The 14,795-nt window shown below is 48.2% G+C and overlaps 1 protein-coding gene across 2 annotated transcripts in view; it reads right to left on the minus strand.

Moving 5' to 3' along the window:
- METTL22 (methyltransferase like 22) overlaps positions 1–14,795 on the minus strand; it is a 307,308-nt gene that overhangs the window by 181,478 nt on the left and 111,035 nt on the right. For both annotated transcript variants that reach the window (XM_040440780.1, XM_040440779.1), the window contains exon 5: positions 11,077–11,221. In XM_040440780.1, coding sequence (XP_040296714.1) covers positions 11,077–11,221 — 145 coding nt within the window. The remainder of the gene's footprint in view (positions 1–11,076; positions 11,222–14,795) is intronic.

The following is a 14,795-nucleotide window of genomic DNA, read 5'->3' on the forward strand; positions in this document are numbered from 1 at the left end:
TCTTTGTGTGTTATTAGTTTAAGCAGACTGTTATTGTCTATTGTTGTGACTTAGATGAAGATCAGATCACATTTTATGACCAATTTGTGCAGAAATCCATATCATTCCAAAGGGTTCACATACTTTTTCTTGCAACTGTATGTTTATTAAAGTGAGAAGGAGACGACCCTGAAAAGAGCTGCCGTCTCCTCCTCCCTGTGCTGATGCTACTGATTAGCATACAGGGCACCAAAGCAGAACGGGGGGTACAGCGCCGTAACGGAGCAGCAGATCAGAAAAACATTAGCGCGATGACATCTCCTTAACATGCCCTACAGTGAGACGTATTGATATTGTAATGTCAGGACCTGTGAAAGGTCCACCTTAAAAAAATACATTGGCCCAGATTTATGAACCCTATAGATGGAGAAAAAACTTAGACCAGCTGTCTAGACCTGTACCAGATTTATTTCTGGCACTCAGGCTGGATGATAAAATATGGTGCAGGGATACACACTTGTCAATATTAGTTGGCTTACCTTGAGACAGATTTTTACTCCAGAAATGAGGTGCAATTTAGGCGCATTTTGAAATGCCAAGCATGTCACAAGATAGTGTACAGACCCTAGGAGTGCCAAATTGTGCCATTTTGTCAGAGTCCTAGCCACTTTTTAGACAGATTTTTGGCGCAGGCTCATTAGTAAATCTGGTCCATTATGTTTTTACACAAATATTGCTTACTATGTTTCTGTTAAAGCCTTTTGAAAGGTTTTTTTTTTTTGTTCACAACTTGTGTGCCAATAAGTATATTTATGTTTCATCTAAGTAGTCTGATTATTTAGGCCTCGTTCACATCTCCATTTGAAGAGCTCTGTAACAGCCTGCCGAATCCTCTACTTCACACTGCATGCAACGGTTCTTTCTGAAACAGAGACGTGAGCACAGCCTTATGCTATCCTGTTGAAAAGCCTGATGTCAACATTTTACTACAGTAAACCTATTATTACTAATTAAACTTGAGCCTAGGACTGCAGCAGTAGTCTGCGAGTATTCTACTGATTATTTTTACGAAAAGTCGAGTACTCTAATAAGAAAAAATTAATTAGACGGTGTTCCTTTATAAAAACTCATCAAACCCCCTGCCATCAGTCCCTAATACCCTTCGTTCCCCCCTGCGATCAGCCCAAGGGCATCAGTTTCCCCATAGTGCCATCAGCTCAGTTCCCCAGTGCTTGCAGCTCTCCCCCACCCCAGTGCCTTCAGCACAACTCCCCCAGTGCCATCAGCCCCTCCATGCCATCCATTGCCATGTCCCCCACTCCCCCAGTGCATCCATGCCATCTGATTTCCCCCACTGCGATCAGATCAGCCCCTCCATGCCATGTCCCCCACTCCCCCTGTGCCATCAGATCAGCACCTCCATGCCCCTCACTCCTAGTGTCATCAGTGCCTCCATGCCATCCATTGCCATGTGCCCCAATCCCTCAGTGCCTCCATGCCATCCATTGCCAATTGCCATGTCCCCCAATGCCATCAGATCAGCCCCTCCATGCCATGTCCCCCACTCCCCCAGTGCCATCTGCCCCTCTATGCCATCCATTGCCATGTCCCCTCCCCCAGTGCCTCCATTCCATCCATTGCCATGTCCCTCTCCCCAGTGCCTCAATGCCATCCATTGCCATGTCCCCCTCCCAGTGCCTCCATGCCATCCATTGTTATGTCCCTCTTCCCCAGTGCCTCCATGCCATCCACCATGTCCTCCACTCCCCCAGTGCCAACAGATCAGCCCCATCATGCCATGTCCCCCACTCCCCCAGTGCCATCTGCCCCTCCATGATATCCATTGCCATGTCCCCCTCTCCCAGTGCCTCCATGCCATGTCCCCCTCCTCCAGTGACTCCATGTCATCCATTGACATGTCCCCCTCCCCCAGTGCCTCCATGCCATCCCTTGCCATGTCACCCTTCCACAATGCCATCCATTGCCATGTCCCACTCCCCCAGTGCCCCCATGCCATCCATTGCCATGTCCCACTCCCCCAGTGCCTCTATGCCATCCATTGCCATGTCCCCCTTATCCCATGCCATCCACCATGTCCCCCACTCTCCCAGTGCCATCAGACCCTCCATGCCATGTCCCCCACTCCCCCAGTGCCATCTACCCCTCCATGACATCCATTGCCATGTCCCCCTCTCCCAGTGCCTCCATGCCATCCATTGCCATGTCCCCCTCCCCCAGTGCCTCCATGCCATTCATTGCCATGTCCCCCTCCCCCAGTGCCTCCATGCCATCCATTGCCATGTCCCCCTCCACCAGTGTCTCCATGCCATCCATTGCCATGTCCCCCTTCCCCAGTGCCTCAATGCCATCCATTGCCATGTCCCCCTCCCCCAGTGCCTCCATGCCATGTCCCACTTCCCCAGTGCCTCCATGCCATCCATTGCCATGTCCCCCTCACCCAGTTCCTCCATGCCATCCATTGTCATGTCCCTCTTCCTCAGTGCCTCCATGCCATCCACCATGTCCCCCACTCCCCCAGTGTCATCAGATCAGCCCCTCCATGCCATGTCCCCCACTCCCCCAGTGCCATCTGCCCCTCAATGACATCCATTGCCATGTCCCCCTCTCCCAGTGCCTCCATGCCATGTCCCCCAGTGCCTCCATGTCATCCATTGTCATGTCCCCCTTCCCCAGTGCCTCAATGCCATCCATTGCCATGTCCCCCTCCCCCAGTGCCTCCATGCCATCCATTGCCATGTCCCCCTCCTCCAGTGCCTCTATGCCATCCATTGCCTTGTCCAGCTTCCCCATGCCTCCATGCCATCCACCATGTCCCCCACTCTCCCAGTGCCATCAGCCCCTCCATGCCATGTCCCCCACTCCCCCAGTGCCATCTACCCCTCCATGACATCCATTGCCATGTCCCCCTCTCCCAGTGCCTCCATGCCATGTCCCCCAGTGCCTCCATGTCATCCATTGTCATGTCCCCCTCCCCCAGTGCTTCCATGCCATCCATTGCCATGTCCCTCAGTGCCTCCATGTCATTCATTGTCATGTCCCCCTTCCCCAGTGCCTCAATGCCATCCATTGCCATGTCCCCCTCCCCTAGTGCCTCTATGGCATCCATTGCCTTGTCCAGCTTCCCCGTGCATCTATGCCATCCACCATGTCCCCCACTCCCCCAGTGCCATCAGATCAGCCCCTCCATGCCATGTCCCCCAGCGGCATCAGCCCTTCTATGCCATCCATGTCCCTTCCCCTACTCCCCCAACTCCATCAGCCCCTCCATGCCATTTCCATCCATGTCCCCCAGCGCCATCAGCCCTTCAAATCACAGGTGCCCCCTTCTAATCACCAATGATGGCCAGTTCGCATTGTTCGCCCGCGAACATATGCAGGCTGCCATCTTTTTTCACAAGTCCGGCGAGGCAGTCCTTACCTGTGCCTGTGCGCGAGGCGGTCTGAAAACAAGTGCGGTCAGCGGGAGCAGGCAGTTCCAAGAACAGCCACCGGGGGCCTTTATCGGGCTGTTCTCGGAACTGCCTGCTCCCGGTGACCGCTTCCCAGCATGCACTGAGATGTCACACACAGCGTTAGGCAGCACGCTGACTATGTGTGCAAGCAAGGCCCTGGTCAGTGCAGCGCGGTGCTGACGGGAGGCCACGGAGCGGTGAGTGAGAGGCTTCACTTCACTCACGCTCCGTGGTCATGTGATTTAAACGAATCCTCCATGCAGGGAAATTGCATGGAGGATTTTTTTGCATCGATTACATTGAGTAATCATTGCAGCCCTACTTCAGCCATTTATGTTGGAGTCGGAGCTGATGTTCGGAAAAATGGAGCCAGAAGTTTGGCTACTAACCACTGCCCTGTTCTTATAAGTGCAGTTCAGAATGTACTCCATAGACACTGCCAGTTACTGGATAAAAACCCATGAGAAAATGCAGTTGCTGACCTGTTCAAAACTGAATGCAGTGTACCACCATACCACTCTAATAGCCACAGTCCAAGTTCATGGAAAATCAGAAACAGAGTCAAACTTGAATTTCCAAGTAGTGAGGCATAAAGGGGTTATCTCTCAACTAATGTAAAAAAATTAAAATCATACATAACCTAGTACATGAAAATCTCTTTCTAACAAAGCCAGAACCAGCCATATACCAGAGATCTCCCCATTCACTGCTCTAGTTGTTCTGCTAGCTTTATATTAGGCTGGCAACTTAGGGGTTGTGTCCTTTCTCAGACGGTGTGTCCTGTCTGCTGCAGCTAGTGGCAGTTCAAGCATGGAACTGAGAATATGCTTCCATCTCAGTGAGCAGGACAAAGAATTTAGAAAAAGAGTAAACAGCAGGTGGCGCTTTACAGATAGATTTTATTAAATAACTCAGTGGCTGTGCTAAATTTTTAATTACATGCAATTACAAAAGTATTCAGATCCAGGTGCTGGTTTGAAAACTGTAGAAAAGGTAAAAGTGATGATTTCCTTCTTCGATTTTCACACAAATGTAAATTTATCAACACACAAATTTCGGCCCCCTACTGTCACGGACGTTCCAGCGACAGGTGGAAGGAGATCGGTTAGACTGGCAACACGTGGTTTGATCTGACATGTTTTCCATTTGGATCAAATGACGTCTGTGTTGTTTCATGTACTTGCCACAACTTCTTTCCCCAGGTGTGACTATTATGGTCATTTAACCTTCTCTATTTATTGATGTTTCTCCCACTATGCTATGTGGTTTATAGCTTCTGTTGGAGTTGTGGATAGCTGGTGTGTGGATCTTGATCTAGAGTTCCTGGTGCTGCCATAGCCACTTGAAGTGGCTATTTTAAGCTCCTGTCCGTCCTTCCTTTTGGAGGAACAGGTTGTCTTAGTCCTGACATTAGTACCAGGGTCCTATAGGGTTAAGACACTAGGTATTCCAGTGTATGAAGTCACCTACCTCTGGGGTCTGTTCATACTGGCAGTTAGTCAGGACTTTGATTAGGGTTTTACTAGGAACTGTCCATCTCCTTTCCCTAGTTTCCAGGCCTTATTCCCTACCCCCTTTCCCCCCTACGTTTGGTGTGGGGTTTCCCTCCCACACCCGAACGTGACATTATAAACCGCCAAAACTGTCTTTTTTTTTTTTGCTTGTTTCAGTACAGCCATGGATCCTATAGCACTGTCCGGACAGCTGCAGGGGCTGTCTTTGGAGGTACCTGACCTCCGCACGACTGTCTCGCAGATACAGAGACCACATGCTGCTGGTCCTAGTGGTGGTGGTGGTTACTAGGTCTGTCTCGAGCCTAAAGTTTCCTTCCCGGACAGGTTCTCTGGGGGAAGTGATAATTTCACTTTGTTTAGGGAGGCGTGCAAATTGTATTTTAAGCTACGTCCACACTCATCTGGAGTTGAGATTCAGAGAGTTGGTGTGGTTATTTCGTTGCTTAAAGGGGACGCTCAGTCATGGGCTTTTTATCTGCCGACCGGATCTCAGTCTCTCCGGTTGGTGGATGAATTTTTCAAAGCTCTGGTTCTCATCTATGATAACCTGGATCAGACCTCCCTGGCCGAGACAAGCTACGTGGCCTTCGTCAGGGAGAGCGTTCTGCCGAGATCTATTGCTCAGAATTTTGGAGGTGGGCTACGGATACTGAGTGGAACGATCCGGCTCTCCGTAGTCAGTTTTGTCAGGGATTATCAGAGAGGCTGAAGGATGCTTTGGCCTTTTATGAGAATCCTGGGTCTCTGGAAGCCACTATGTCTCTTGCAGTACGCATTGATAGACGCCTGTGAAAGTGATCTAGGGGCCCCCACTGGCAGGACGTACTATCACATAACGTATCATCTTCCTCTGACACTTTGGGTTAAGATACTCCTGGGCTTATGTATGGGGATGAGCCCATGCAATTAGGGGGAGCTACTCCTGGATCTGCTTTAAAGGGATTCTGTCATCAGATTTTACCCCTATAACTTAAAGATATCCTCATGTCCGGACTAATAAGAAGAATCCTAAGCTGGCCTTATTAAACCTCACTGTGGCTCTATTTGTCCAAAAAACAGGTTTTTATAACCTGCCAATCACTTACTTAAGGTGCCCAAGGGGAGGTCCGTTAATACAGGGTGCCCGGCCGCACCCCTCGCCGTCCGGTGCCCAGCGCCGCCTCCCGTCTTCATCGCCGCCTTCCCTGTCTTTAGCGCCGCCTTCTACAGCTCAGCGCCGCCTCTGCAATCCTCCCGTCCCTCTGCCAGATCCCGCGCCTGCGCACTAGGCCCGTGCGGACTCCTGGCAGCGCATGCGCCGGCCTGATGCGCACTTCGCTCAACCCTAATATGACCTGCAGATTGGCTGAGCTTAGTGCGCAGGCGCGGGATCTGGCAGAGGGACGTTCTTTTTCTTCTGCTTTTCATCCTCAGACGAATGGACAGACGGAGTTCACTAATCAGAGTCTGGAGACTTACTTAAGATGTTTTGTCTCTGAGAACCAGGAGGTATGGTCCTCGTTTTTGTCTTTGGTAGAGTTTGCCATAAACAATCGTAGACAGGAGTCCACTGGTAAGTCGCCATTTTTTGGGGCATATGGGTTTCAACCGCAATTTGGCACATTCTCTAATTCGGATACTTCCGGTATCCCTGAGGAGGAACGTTTTTTCGTCATCACTGTCTAAAATATGGCGGAAAATTCAAAATAATAATAATAATATGGGCAACAAGTATAAACGCGTGGCTGACAGGAAACGTATGAGTGGTCCGGACCAAAGGTGGGTGATTTTGTGTGGCTGTCCAAAAGAAATATTAAGTTAAAGGTTCCTTCTTGGAGGTTGGGTCCAAGGTTTATTGGTCCATATAAGATCGCTGGCATTATTAATCCTGCAGCTTTTTGCCTTGAACTTCCTCAGGCTCTGAAAATTCATAATGTTTCACAAATCTTTGTTGAAGAGATATGTTGAACCTTTGGAGTTGTCCCTCTTGCCACCCGCTCCTGTCATGGTGGACGGCAGTTTGGAATTCCAGATCGCCAAGATTATTGACTCTCCGTAGATCTCTTCTGTATCTTGTTCACTGGAAGGGTTATGGACCAGAGGAGAGGATGTGGGTACCGGCATCTGATGTGAATGCCAGTCGTTTAGTGTAAGCCTTTCACAGGTCTCATCTGGATAAGGGTGGTCCTGGGTGCCCGGAGGTCACCTGTAGAGGGGGGGGGGGGGGGTGTACTGTCATGGACGTTCCCGCAACAGGTGGCAAGAGATCGGTGAGACTGGCAACACGTGGTTTGATCTGACATGTTTTCCATTTGGACTAAATTACGTCTGTGTTGTTTCTGGTGCTTGCCACAACTTCTTTCCCCAGCTGTGGCTATTATGGTCATTTAACCATCTCTATTTATTGTTGTTTCTCCCACTATGCTATGTGGTTTATAGCTTCTATTGGAGTTGTGGATAGCTGGTGTGTGGATCTCGACTGAGTTCGACTGGTGCTGCCATAGCCACTTGAAGTGTTTTCTTTCCCTTTTGTATTTTGTTTGGGTTATTTTGTGTGTCATTTGTAATAAGGCCTGAGGGAGACTCCTGTTCGTCCTTCCTTTTGGAGGAATAGGTTGTCTCAGTCCTAACATTAGCACCAGGGTCCTATAGGATTAGTTAGGACACTAGGTATTCTGGTGTATGAACTCATCTACCTCTGGGGTCTGTTCATACTGGTAGTTAGTCAGGTCTTTGATTAGGGTTTTACTAGGAGGTGCCCATCTCTTTACCCTAGTTTCCAGGCCTTATTCCCTCACCCCTTTCCCTCCTATGTTCGGTGTGGTGTTTCCCTCCCACACTCGAACATGGCCAGTTTTAGGCAAACTTGTTGTATAATGCATGCATTTTATCAATCACAGAAATTTCTGCAATAGATCTTCCACATGTGAACATACCCTTAAAGGCTCTGTACATCTTTGTTGGCATTTTTTTATTATTATTGCATTGTACTCATTTTGAGCTAAAAATATATATTTTTAAATTCCTTCCAAACCCTTTGGATTTTCTGTCTTTTCCATCAGTTGGGGAACTGATGGGCTCCTTATCTCTGCTCTTAGGCTGGGTTCACACCTGAGCGTTTTACAGTGCGTTCCTACGCGCTGTAAAACGCTCAACAGGCAAGAACCAATGCTTCCCTATGGGCATGGTTCTCACTTGAGCGTTTTACAGCGCGTACGAACGCGCTGTAAAACGCCCTACGCCCAAGAAGTACAGGAGCTTCTTTTGGGCGTAGTGTCGCGCATTCCCGTACATAGAGTTCCGGGAACGCGTGACAATGGGCGTTCGCTTACTTCCAGAGCCGCGTATGTGACGCCCGGAGAATCGCGCATACAGAGCGCTCAGGTCAGTACGCTCAGGTCTGAACCCAGCGTCAGACCTTATAAACACTGACTATAGCTCAGTTCTTATTTTACTGATAGAAATGTGGCTTAAATAACAGTGACCTCTTAGTAGTTTAGAGATAAGGTTTATTAGATGGCTGGCACAAAGCAAAAGTGAAAGTACCAGTCACACAGCTAGAAAAACAGTTAACCCCTTGTGACAGAATGGCTCAATATTTTTAATAAAGGCCAATTGAAAAACATGATTTTTAGCAATCACCAAAAAAAAAAATTGTCTCTGGAGGTGTACATAGCCTTTAAAACTCTGTGAGCTACCTCTATGTTACTTTCTACATCTGGTAGTCATATCTTCTTAACAGGCATCCCTCCATTAACCACTCAGGGATCCCGTGCAGCCTGTGTCTGTATAATTGGGTTATTTCAGCTCTTAAATAGGCTACAACTAAACAATACCTTAGAGCCATTAAAAGCATGTAATTTCATAAGATACTTAACCCCTTAGTGACCAGCCATATGCCTTTAAGGCGGTCACTAAGGGGCCTTAGGCTGAGCTGCCTTTTTACGGCGGCCCAGTCTAAGCGCTGCACGGGTCCCCCATGCAGAGGGGAGCGGGGACCCAGGTCTCAAATGAGAGCCGCTGCCCTGCTCTAACAGCCCGGACCGGCAGGAGGTCCAGGCTGTTTAACACTTTACATGTGGCGGGTGCCATTGCCAGCCGCATGTAAAGTGCTGACAAAAAGAGAGGACTCCCTCTGTCTCCCAACAGCATCCCGCAAATGCGATTGCGGGGTGCCGATGTGTGTGAAGGCTGATTGGGGTCTGCTGTAGGCCCCAGACCAGCCTTGAGTAATTTCCAGCAGGCTGCGCCTCTCTGGCAGAATAGCATTGCCATTAAAATGAAATGCACTATAGGGATAGTGCATTGCATTTTAAAAGCAATCAAAAAGCTGTCTGTTATAGTTCCCTTGTGGGACTATTAAGTGGTAAAAAAAAAAAAAGTAAAAAAAAAAATCATTTATTCAATAAAAAAAATCCCATAAAAAAATTACGCTTTTTTTTCTATTGAAAATACGCTTTTCAATGAAAAAATAATTGCAAAAAAGAATCTTCCCCATATGTTTGGTATTGCTGCATCTGTAACGACCCAGACTACATAAAGATCACGTAAATGATTCCCTACGGTGAACACCATTAAAAAAAAAAGACAGAATTGATAATTTATTCTTAGTTGCCACCGAAAAAACGTAATAACAAGCGATCAAAAAGCGCTACTTACTCCAAAATGATACCAATGAAAAATACAAGTCATCCCCAAAAATCAAGCCCTCACACAACTCCATATAAAGAAAAATAAAAAAGTTATGGGTCTTGAGAAGTGGCAATGCAAAAACATTTTTTTCTTAAAAAATAAGGGGGGGGGTTTATTGCAAAAAAGTTGTAAAACGTAAAAAAATGATATGTATTTGGTATCTCTGTAATTGTACTGACCCAGAGAATAAATGAACGCCGTAAAATTTATAACGTAAAAACGCAGTGGCAGTATTGCTGTTTTTACCATCTCCCTCCCAGAAAGAGTTGATAAAAGTTAATGAGAAAGTTATGTGTACCCAAAAATGGCGCCATTAAAAACTACAACTGGTCCCGCAAAAAAAGCTACATAGACTGAAAAATAAAAAAGTTATAGCTCTTGGAACGCGACAATGAAAAAAGGAAGAAAAACACTTGGTCAGTAAGGCTCAAAACAGGCTGGTCACTAAGGAGTTAAAAAATTAAAGGGATTCTGTCATGACATTTGAGGCCTATAACCTAAACATATGGCCAGGTCCCTACTAATAACCTGAATCCGAAACTGTCCTTATTAAATGTGCCTGTGGCTCTATTAGCACATAAAACAGGTTTTTATAACCTGTCATTCATGTACCTAATGTGTCCAAGGCGACGTCGCTTCATACAGGGTGCCCGGCTGCAGCCATCTCCGTCTGGTGCCCAGCGCCGCCTTCCCACTAGAAATCGCCGCCCTTCCCTTCTATAAAGCCGCCTTCCTCACCTCAGCGCCGCCTCCCTCACCTCAGCACCGCCTCCGAAATCGTCCGCTCCCTCAGCCAGATCCCGCGCGTGCGCACTAGGTATAACCTGATGCGCCCGTGCGGACTCCTGGCAGCGGCCTCGTTGAGCGAAGTGCGCATGCGCCATCCGGCGCACTTCGCTCAAACCTGCCTTGACAGCCCTATTGCAGCCATCCTCTCACAGCCTCACGGGATCTGGCTGAGGGAGCGGACGATTTCGGAGGCGGTGCTGAGGTGAGGGAGGCGGCGCTGAGGTGAGGAAGGCAGCTTTATAGAAAGGGAGGGCGGCGATTTCTAGTGGGAAGGCGGCTCTGGGCACCAGGCGGAGATGGCTGCAGCAGGGCACCCTGTATGAAGCGACGTCCCCTTGGGCACCTTAGGTAGGTGAATGACAGGTTATAAAAACCTGTTTTATGAGCTAATAGAGCCACTGGCACATTTAATAAGGACAGTTTCGGATTCAGGTTATTAGTAGGGACCTGGCCATATGTTTAGGTTATAGGCCTCAAATGTCATGACAGAATCCCTTTAAACTCTACTCCTCGCTTCTTACATTTGAAGTTTTCACATAAAATGCCTTGAGTCTTACGATGTCAATGAGAGTTCTGTGAGCTGGACTCTGGGCAGGGGGGATAATTCATCTGTGACGGGAATGATATTAGGAAGAAATGTTATGCTCTACCTGTGCAGTAGACTGCCTTAGCAACTGTTGCCATGATGATACTTGTGAAGCCAGTGCCCGCCCCGAGCTCCAATGCCGTGCACCCTCTGAAGAGATCCTGCCGCCACAGGATGTAATCAGCAAGAAGAAATGCTCCTCGCCAGATCTAGAAAAAAAATGCAGCACGTAAAACCAATGTCTCTTATACTGCCCAAAACCAGATGATATGTAACTGGGGAAAACTGAAACTTCCCAATATATTAAAAGGGAATCTGGCTGCAGATTTGTACTCATAAAACTGGCTGACCTGTTACATGTGCATTTGGCATGATATTTTAATATATGCAAATGAGCCTCTAGGAGCAACAGGGGCGTTGCCGTTACACCTAGAGGCTCAGCTCTGGGCCCTCTTGAAAGTGATCACACCTGATCCTGTCAATCAAAGTGCAGAGGGTGCAGCAGTTGCAGAGAGGGCTGAGTCTCTAGGTGAAACAGCAACACCCCCATTACTCCTAGAGGCTCATTTGCACATTTGCATATATTAAAACTTCATTTTTCTCAGCAATGCGGGTACATATGAACACAGGACCAACACAGATGTCTTCAGCTGCCAAGCGCACATGTAACAGGTCAGCCAGTTCCACAGGTACAAATCTGCTGACAGATGCCCTTTAAAAGCAGAACCACTTCTGTTAACAGGAAAGAATCAAAAGGAGGGCTGGCCATCACTGCTACTTAAAATCTAGTCCACAAGCAATAAAAAGTTTTCTTCAACAGTCCTTGCCAAGATGGCCAGCTGTCTTAGGAGGCAAAATCAATCAGAAGCCTCAGACATGGAATGTTAGAGGCACGTGCCATGGCAAGATTTTCAGATGCATGTTTCACCCTTCGACCACTTTCACACGTGCGTCTGCGGCAGCTCCCGTACTTGCCTCCTTAGCCCTGATGGGGTCGCATAGCATTATGTTCATTTACAGTTCTGGAATGTATTGTATAACGCTTACATAATGCTGTCGGTGTTATACAATACATTCCAGAACTGTAAGGGTTACATAGCATCATAAATCAATATAATGCTATGTGACCCCGTCAGTGCTGGGAGGTCAGGACGCGTGTTCTAGCCGACACGCTGCAAGATCAATGCGTTGAACTCACTCGTGTGAAAGTGGCCTTGTCACGGATGGTGTACAAGAAACAAGACAATGCAATATATTCAATGACTCACTGGATCCACAACTAAGGAACAAAAGGGAGACCCCTGCATGAGGCCTGCCACTCTCCCTGACTGCTCAGCCTATGCGAACACCCCAAAGGTGGATGGGCGCATATCCACGTACTTCGGCTATCTAATCCCTGAAGACCCTACAATAGTGAGGGGACACGACCACCGGCTCCCTACACTAGACACGGAGGGAGTCAGGGTCTCCTGAAATCCAGCAGACAGAAAATCACAAATAAAGGAACAGCACTTATCTTGCAGAGGACTGGGAAATAGGAACAGCATGCACACACACTCCAGGAAGTTGTATAAGCCGCACACTACTGCATTATGGGGAGGAACTTAAAGGGAAGCAATCAGTCCAACTGCATGACAGCTGAGATAGACTAACGAGATGAGGAACTGAAACCAAAACAAAGAAACTCAAGGAGGAGGATCTGGAAGGCTCCTGTCAGAGCTTCTCAGCTGTCTGGTTGTGACAGTACCCCTCCCTCTACGAGTGGACTCCGGACACTCAGAGCCCACCTTCTCAGGATGGGACCTATGGAAAGCCCTGATGAGACGAGTGGCCTTAATGTCCGTCACTGGGACCCACATCCTCTCCTCAAGACCATAACCCTCCCAATGAACGAGGTACTGGAGGGAACCGCGGACAAGACGAGAATCCACAATCCTAGAGACCTGAAATTCAAGATTTCCATCAACCATAATCGGAGGAGGAGGCAAAGGCGAGGGTACAATAGGTTGAACATAAGGTTTCAATAAGGACTTATGAAAAACATTATGGATCTTCCAAGTCTGAGGAAGATCAAGACGGTGGGCAACAGGATTGATGACAGACAGGATCTTGTAAGGCCCAATAAACCTAGGACCCAACTTCTAGGAGGGAACCCTCAATTTGATATTTTTGGTAGACAACCACACCAGATCACCAACATTCAGGTCCGGACCAGGCACACGTCTCTTATCTGCCACACGCTTATATCTCTCACTCATGCTCTTTAGATTATCCTGAATCTTTTGCCAAATAGATGACAAAGACGAGGAGAATCTGTCCTCATCAGGTAAACCAGAAGACCCCTCTCCCGAGAAAGTCCCAAACTGCGGATGAAACCCATATGCACCAAAAAATGGTGACTTATCAGAGGACTCCTGACGACGGTTATTTAAAGCAAACTCAGCAAGGGACAAAAAAGAACACCAATCCTCCTGATTCTCCGCCACAAAACAGCGCAGATATGTCTCCAGATTCTGATTGACGCGCTCTGTCTGGCCATTCGACTGCGGGTGGAAAGCAGAAGAGAATGACAACCGAACCCCCAAGCGAGAACAGAAAGCCCTCCAGAATCTGGAAACAAACTGCGTGCCCCTATCAGAGACTATGTCTGAAGGAATACCATGCAATTTGACAATGTGGTCAATAAATGCCTGCGCCAGCGTCTTAGCATTGGGCAAACCAGGAAAAGGGATGAAATGCACCATTTTGCTAAAAACGGTCCACCACCACCAGAATCACAGTCTTCCCTGAGGAACGAGGCAAGTCCGTTATGAAGTCCATGGACAGATGTGTCCAAGGACGGGAAGCAATGGGTAAGGGAAGGAGAGGACCTGATGGCCGTGAATGAGGGACTTTGGCACGAGCGCAAGTCTCGCAAGCTGCCACAAAACCCTCAACCGACTTACGAAGCGCAGGCCACCAGAATCTCCGAGCGATGAGATCCAGTGTGGCTCTTGCCCCCGGGTGCCCAGCAAGGACCGTATCGTGGTGTTCCTTAAAAATCTTGTGTCTCAAAGCGAGAGGCACAAACAACCTCCCAGGAGGGCAAAGATCAGGAGCTTCTGACTGGGCTGCCTGCACCTCTGCCTCCAATTCAGGAAAAAGAGCAGAGACCACCACACCTTCAGCCAAAATGGGACCCGGGTCTTCAAAATTCCCACCTCCCGGAAAACAACGTGACAGGGCATCTGCCTTCACATTCTTAACCCCAGGGCGGAACGTGACAACAAAATTAAACCTTGAAAAGAACAAAGACCATCTGGCCTGTCTCGGGTTCAGACGCTTGGCTGACTCCAAGTAGGCCAGATTTTTATGGTCAGTAAACACGGTAATAGGGTGTCTGGCTCCCTCTAGCCAATGGCGCCATTCCTCAAAAGCCAACTTGATGGCCAACAATTCCCTATCTCCCACATCATAATTTCTCTCTGCGGAGGAGAGTTTCTTTAAGAAAAAGGCACACGGTTGCCATTTGGCAGGAGAGGAACCCTGAGACAAGACCGCACCCACCCCTACCTCAGAAGCATCAACCTCAACTATGAAGGGTAACGAAATATCAGGTTGTACCAGGATGGGATCGGAAGCAAAACTCTCCTTGATATTAGAAAAGGCCTTACGCGCCTCTACCGACCAGGAATAAAAATCTACCCCCTTTCTGGTCATATCAGTGAGTGGTTTAACAACAGAGGAATAATTCAAAATAAATTTCCTGTAATAATTGGCAAAGCCCAAAAAACGCATCAGCGC

This window comes from Bufo bufo, chromosome 7 (assembly GCF_905171765.1).
Source record: "Bufo bufo chromosome 7, aBufBuf1.1, whole genome shotgun sequence".
Classification (NCBI taxonomy): domain Eukaryota; kingdom Metazoa; phylum Chordata; class Amphibia; order Anura; family Bufonidae; genus Bufo; species Bufo bufo.